The following is a 7,500-nucleotide window of genomic DNA, read 5'->3' on the forward strand; positions in this document are numbered from 1 at the left end:
AAAAAAAAAAAAAAAAAAACAGGGGGTCCGACCCCCTTGGAGTCTTGGGACCCCCGCGAAACATCGCGGACCCCTTCGGACCCCCGCCAAACATCGCATAGCCGCGCATGGGGCTCTAGTGAGGGCTCGCTTATTTTTGGGTTACAAAATCATGGGATAAAAACAATCCCCCCAAGGGGTCTCGCGAGACCCTTGGGGGTCCCTGGAGACCCTTGGGGGTCCCTGGAGACCTACAGACACGGCGAAGGAAAACAGAAAACTGTAAAGCCACAGCCACGCATGTAAGAGGTTGCACATGAACTCTGCAGCCGCACTGAGGCGCTCCAACACAAACACTCTGACATTAAGCTTCACACAACAAACATCAGCACCACACTGCTGTTTGTCCAAAACACACAATATATCCTCTCACACCGACGTCATGTGTTCATTTGTCGACAGCCGTAAAGACTCTATTTGACACATTTGACCTCATTTGACTCTCCCCTAAATCCACTCCAGGGTTTGAAAATACCCACTTCACAAACGGGTGCCGTGCATCACCGTTCCAATGACCAAAACTCCACTTCGGGATTTCGCAAAGCCCCACAAAAGCGTTCAGTATTCCGTGTGTGTATGTGTGTATCTATGGTGCGTGTGTGTTTGTGTGTAGCTCAAGGGCTGTTAGCGTTAGCTCCCCGTAGCTCTTCCCCAGACTTAGATGGAGGCTCTAAAGGCGTGCATTTACTTGCATTAAGTGACAAGACACTTTACATGTAGAGAAGAGACCCGACATCCCACCCTGAGCAAGCAATTTTGCGACAGTGGCAACGAAAAACTCCCTCTTAACTGGAAGAAACGTCAGGCAGACCCTAGGCTCTAGGGTGGCGGCCTTCTGCCTCGACCGTGTCGGGGGAAAGAAGAGAGAGAGAGGGAGAGACAGACAGAGGAGAGACAGAAAGAGATACAGTGCAAGTAGTAACAATAACAATAGTAGCAAATATAATAGTGTAAGATAGTATATGATAATATAATATAGTACAGCAATAGTGTGTATGCAGTATATAATGGTATAATAAAAAAATGTTAAGATAATATACAGTATAGTGTAGTGGTATAGTGTAATGTAGTAGAAATCCACGGTCGTGCTCCATGGAGAGGCCCGGTCCGCAGTCACAGTATTGAGCCGCAGCTGGGGGTCCATGGACCTGCGACGTGGGAAATAAAAGAAACTCCGGGGAGCAGGTCCCCGGTTGTAGAATTAGTGGCAGGCCTTACTAGAGCGTGAATCTGTACAGGGTTAATTACGATTGTGCATAGCTTGTAGAACTCTCGCACATGACTTAGGCTGCGTTGCCAGGTGTGCTTATTTTTTTAAGCGTTTTTGGCCTTATTTGGTCGCTTCTTGAAGTAGCGTGTAATTGGTTGTTTGCATGCATGCTGTTTGCTTGTGGCCAAAGTGACTTTCGTGTGAGAGCCTTGGGGGTCCCTGGAGACCTAGTGTGGTCTAGCTCTGAGATTAATGGAGTAAAAAACGAAAGGGAAAGATGCAAACGAATTGTGTGTGTGCTTGCTTGTTGGTCGCGCGACATGGAAACCTGGCAACCCTGGGCCTGTGCGGCTTCTCCTTTGCGGACACACAGAGACACAGGCACGGTTTTAACTCGAGGCGACAGTACAGCGTAGGACCCGGATGAGCGACAGAGAGAAACGACCGACCGAGGCACAGGTCGCGCATGCGCACCTTTCCCAATCAGACGCCTTGGGAGTGAGAACGGGTTGCATAAAACATTGTCTTTTCACAGAAAAAAGCTCCTTTTTACAATAAAATTATTATGATAATAACTAATAGTTGAAATGACTACTATTTAATAAACGATTAGCATGGGTAGCACTGTTTAATAGACTAGTTGTCAGATGCAGGGACTGGGTGAGAGACCACCTCTGCAATCAGATTTCCTTCTAAATATTCAGTAGTTCATTTGCAGGGATATACAGTCACTGAGTGAGTCAGAGTCCGTCTCAAATTATTCCCGTTAACGGGATCACAGTTTCGTTCACTGGCTGAAGTCATTTAGTTTGCAAGGATACAAAGTCAGTCACTGAAGGGGGTATCCTAGACGTAGACTAACAGAGCCTGCCCTACTCAAGGAGCTCAATGAGGCCATTGACTAATAATGGCTAGTACTGTATATCAGTCCAGTGACGAAAGAGGAACCTTCTCTTCAGCCATTCATAATTTTGCAACTGACTGAGTGCTCAACTGACTGACAAATGAACAGATCTTTTCAGGAAGTGATTTAGTTTCTTGCTTTTGTCCAAAAGAACGAGTACAAGAACAAAATGTTTGAACAGCCCAACGCTAACAGATGATCACTTACTAAAACAAATCTCACACATGCACACAACTCAGTCTCTTTTTGCCTCACAAGCACACATGCACATACATACCCACACACTCGCACATACTGCACACGTTATCTGTACAGGTCTCACATCTCACAGACTCACACAGACACACATTTCTCTCTCTCTCTCTCTCTCTCTCTCTCTCTCTCTCTCTCTCTCTCTCTCTCTCTCTCTCACACACACACACACACCCACACACTCGTATGCATGCATGCACGCACACACACAGTACCATCTGGGGAAGCCGTTAGCGGTTAGCGGTAGCACTTAGCGTCGCAGCACGCTCCCCCTGTCTGCTCAGTAACCTTGATGTGCCTGTCCTTCACACACACACACACACACACACACACACACACACACACACACACACACACACACACACACACACACACACACTGACTGCAGTGTGAGCATATGTGCTTTATATATATTTTTGCGTGAGTGTGAGCATGCATGTATGTTTGTTATTATATGTGTGTGTGCGTGCCTATGTAGTTGTGTGGTGTGGTGTGGTGACCATTATAGCTTGGTACAGTGGGATGTAAATGACGATGGAAAACATTACCTTCAAATGAGCTTCCATGGGGCTGAAATATCACTATGACCGTGTGTGTGTGTGTGTGTGTGTGTGTGTGTGTGTGTGTGTGTGTGTGTGTGTGTGTGTGTGTGTGTGTGTGTGTGTGTGTGTGCGGGTGTGTGTGTGTGTGTGTGTGTGTGTGTGTGTGTGTGTGTGTGTGTGTGTGTGTGTGTGTGTGTGTGTGTGAGAGAGTTTTGCTAAAGGACGACTTCACCCATTTTCAACCTATTTTCAACCTATTTTCATATAATTGGTCCTCTCTAATGCTCATTGTAATATGGTACAATTATTCTGGTTTTGTGGGAGGCAACCCACCTACCAGTGACATCATCGTTAGGCAGGTTTGGTCATTTCAAACAAGATTTAAAATGTTTCATTTTATTTTTCATTAATGCTAGAACAATGGATTCTATTATAGCATGCTAACTTTCCAGGAATAGGAAGCCTGCAATTTCTATTAGCTTTGATTCCCCATCGATGATGTCACTGGTAGGCGGGTTTCTGAACTGTCCACAGCCCTCCTCTTAAACACAGACCGAGTAGACAGAAATAGTACCCATATTATAATGAGTATCAATGAGGACCAATTATATGAAGATAGGTTGAAAATGGGTGATGTGCTCCTTTAAGCCTGTTCTGATCCATACGGCTCTTTAATATGTTACAAGCTAAAATACTGTCATTTCTTTCTCTAAGGAGTGCAACTAGCCTGAGCTAAACATTGTAACATCAATAATGGTCTGTCAATGACACGTAGAGGTCAAAGAAAAGGACCAGTCAATCAGCAGTGAATCAAGTACACTTGACTGAATGTATGTGTGACTCCAGATGAATCTATTTCAACAGCATCCTGGTCTGTAATTATGAAAATGATGGGTCTGTATGCATACATGTGTGTGTGTGTGTGTGTGTGTGTGTGTGTGTGTGTGTGTGTGTGTGTGTGCGTGTGCGTGTGCGTGTGCGTGCATGCATGTTTTTGCTTGTGCATTGCATGTGTGACAGTAAAGACTCCTAGGCAATGGCCAGTTGTATACTTGCTATACAGTAAGTGTGCGCAATATTCCCACCAATCAAGTCAGCTGCACTCAACCTCTTGAGACTTCTGGACATATAACATACATGTATACACACACACACACACACACACACACACACACACACACACACACACACACACACACACACACACACACACACACACACACACACACACACACACCACACACAACTGCAGATGTACCCGTGCATTTTGCATAAATTGATATATGCCCCTCTGCCCCTGAACTACAATACCTGAGCTAATTTACACATACGTACTGTACAATTGTGTGTGTGTGTGTGTGTGTGTGTGTGTGTGTGTGTGTGTGTGTGTGTGTGTGTGTGTGTGTGTGTGTGTGTGTGTGTGCTGGTGAGCAGGGGAGGATGGTTTCGATGTTAATCCTCTGGATAGAGACGGGGAAATCACTCTTTGTCCTTCTGATGTCATTCTTCATGTTACATGTCAAATAATTCTTCACAACAAATCCCTGTCCTCTCATTTCTCATCGACTTAACTCACATCTCTTTTTCTGAAACACGTGCACACACACGGACGCACGCACGCACGCACGCACGCACGCACGCACGCACGCACGCACGCACGCACGCACGCACGCACGCACGCACGCACGCACGCACACACGCACGCACACTGAGATAATATGAAGTTTTTCTACTGTTCTAGTACTTGATGTTGATCTCTTCATTCTCATTCTCATTCTCATTCTCATTCTGTCTGTCTGTCTGTCTGTCTGTCTGTCTGTCTACAGGTCCCAGATCAGTGGATCCTCCATCTGTATCAGAGCTCCATCCGCGTAATGTGACAGTGACCTGGGCTCCTCCTTCCCAGCCCAACGGCCACATCAACCAGTACAACCTCCACCTCGACTCCATTCCCAGTACAACCACAGCACCCAACACCTACCTCCAGCTCAGCCCCAGCACAATCACACGCTCCAGTCCAGTCTCCATCTCAGGAGTTGACCCCAGCACAGTGACTAGCGCCGATCCAAGCCAAAGTTCAGACCCCAGCGTCAGCCTCCACCAGGCTTTTCACCCATCTTCTGATCTCACTACTCCAGGCTCCACCCGTCCTCTGTCCTCCACCGGCCCACACTCCAACCTCACCCCCAATCCTGACTCAAACTCCAGTCCCCGTCACACAGAAACCAACCCCAGTGTGTCCCGCACAAGCCAAGGAACTAGTTCCATCTCCTTCCACACCACTGGATCCAATACCATTACAAATCAGGGTCCAAGCCAAGAATATAACCAAAGCCCTCCAACTCCTTCCGTCTCCTCTGTAACTGTCACTGTCCCAGGAAACACCACCAGCTACACCTTCATCAACCTACTGCCCTTCCAGACCTACACGCTACAGGTACTACAGCCCTTTTTGTTTTGTTTGAGGGTTTTTTGTACCAAGGAACTTTAGGAATGTTTTATTAGGAATGGAACCCGAGACCAGAAACATTAAAATATTGATTCTGATGGGAATTAACTGATTAGGAAAAAGCCCTGATTCTAACAGCATGACTAAAACTGTCCCACCAGGTGGAGGCCTGCACAAGGGCAGGCTGCTCCATGTCTGAGTCTCCCAACACCTTCAGAACCCCTCCAGCACCTCCTGATGGCATCCCACCTCCCCACCTCTACTCTGACACGCCTACATCGGTGCTATTGTCCTGGGGAGCACCAGAGAGGAACAACGGACCTCTGGAGGGGTCAGTGATGATAATAGAATATACAGTAACACAATAGAATACAATACGGACCGGCTGACAGTTCCTAAAATGTTTGCAGACCGTCATTGTTCGGTTCGGTTCATTCCCGGGGGGGGGGGCTGAAAAAATACAGCGCATAGTGACGGCGCTGATCAACACACGCTGAAAGGCTAGGATAAAGATACCAAGATTTCGACAGTGATGTCACTGCTATGCAACACGGAAGTAGCACGGACATAGACTGAGTGAGTTAACACATTATGTATTCTTTTGTGATTCTTCCTGGTCCCCAGGTGGTTGATAGAGCGGAGAATGTCTGGTACGGTGGAGGTGTCCACGGTGGGCCGCCTCTCTCCATCCCCTCCGCCTCTCTCCTTTCTGGACTCCTCATCAGCCCTGAGTCCCTGGAGCACTTACCAGTACAGACTGGTGGCCTACACACAGGCCGGCAGCACTGCAGGTAGGGCTAACCACTGTGACTTTTAACCCCATGAACCCCATATACTTCATTGACTGGGGTCCCCCAGGGGTCTATAGTTAGTACAAATCTCTTTGCCAAAAATAGCTCACAATGTGATCTTATAGAGCTGCTATTTTTGCCGAATGTTTGCGAATTTCCGCCAAATGTTTTCCTGTTATGGCATGCTCAGAACTAGGGATGCTATAGTTTATGTGGTTAATTCAGTGAACTCAATGTGTGATTGTATGACTTTATTGGTTTCTAATGTCCATGTAATGTCCACAGGACCCTGGGTCAGTGTGACCACCAAACCTTCCCGGCCCGCTGGCTTGAGCCCCCCCAGGGTGACTGTACTGGGACCAGATTCTATCCAGGTATGAGGGCTGGGTTGTCACTTCTTTTGAGTTTAGTTTTACGTAACCACTTAAGCCCTATATACTTTGTCGTATGATGAATTGCGAAAATAGACGATAAAAAAAATCTGACCTTGTAGATCTGCTATTTTGAAAATTAAAAATATATATATTATTTGCCCATAATGACATGCGCAGGCAGCCTGGTAGAACTTTGTTTTCTTGTTCTCCGACATACCCCTCTCTCCTATTGGTCCAAATGATATGGTTGGTTATGTCACAATTGCGGAGATGGGTTTCATTCATTCATTCATTCATTTGGTTCATTCAGAGCTTTGCCTGCACAGCATGTGACCATAGAGTTAAAATCCAATTCCAATTATTAAGTGTAGCTATGTGGTGAATTCTGTCTTTAGTGGCTTGTTTTATATAGTATTTTCACAATTCCCGGGAGTGACTGTATTCCTGGCAGTGAGAAACTCCTAACGTCTTAGTGGGTATACAGCCAGCTTAAGAGGGGATACATGACCCAGGTCTGCAGGTCGCACATCAGCAGAAATGGGACCTGCGTGTCATCAGAGAAGAATACTCTTGATCAAAGATAGGGAGCCGTTTCTGGCATAAGAGGAACACTTCACTGACTTCCATACTGTATGAATGGTGGTGATTTCTTTGCTGATAAATACTGAAAGCATTTAACCACTTAAAACCTACAGTATATACTTAGTCCCCCAGGGCTCTACACTAGGTCCATTCCTTTTTTCCCTCAACACCAAATCTCTTCACCGGAAATAGCAGATCTGCATGCTCACAAAGCATCGCAACGCAACTTGTAGATCTGCAATTGTTGCCGGATATTTGCCCTACAATATAAACGCTCAGGTTCATGTGCTTAAAATGTACCCATAAGGTGATATTTGTACAATTCCAGAGTTGAGTTAACACTCTGGATTTTAGAGT

At 46.2% G+C, this 7,500-nt stretch overlaps 1 protein-coding gene across 1 annotated transcript in view; it reads left to right on the forward strand.

The window, feature by feature from the left end:
* ush2a (Usher syndrome 2A (autosomal recessive, mild)) overlaps positions 1-7,500 on the forward strand; it is a gene marked incomplete at both ends in the record, with an annotated part of 324,178 nt that overhangs the window by 187,643 nt on the left and 129,035 nt on the right. The window contains 4 exons of the mRNA XM_080433174.1: positions 4,831-5,384; positions 5,558-5,727; positions 6,021-6,187; positions 6,473-6,561. Coding sequence (XP_080289300.1) covers positions 4,831-5,384; positions 5,558-5,727; positions 6,021-6,187; positions 6,473-6,561 — 980 coding nt within the window. The remainder of the gene's footprint in view (positions 1-4,830; positions 5,385-5,557; positions 5,728-6,020; positions 6,188-6,472; positions 6,562-7,500) is intronic.

This window comes from Gymnoscopelus braueri (genome assembly GCF_963280865.1).
Source record: "Gymnoscopelus braueri genome assembly, chromosome: 1".
Lineage (NCBI taxonomy): Eukaryota > Metazoa > Chordata > Actinopteri > Myctophiformes > Myctophidae > Gymnoscopelus > Gymnoscopelus braueri.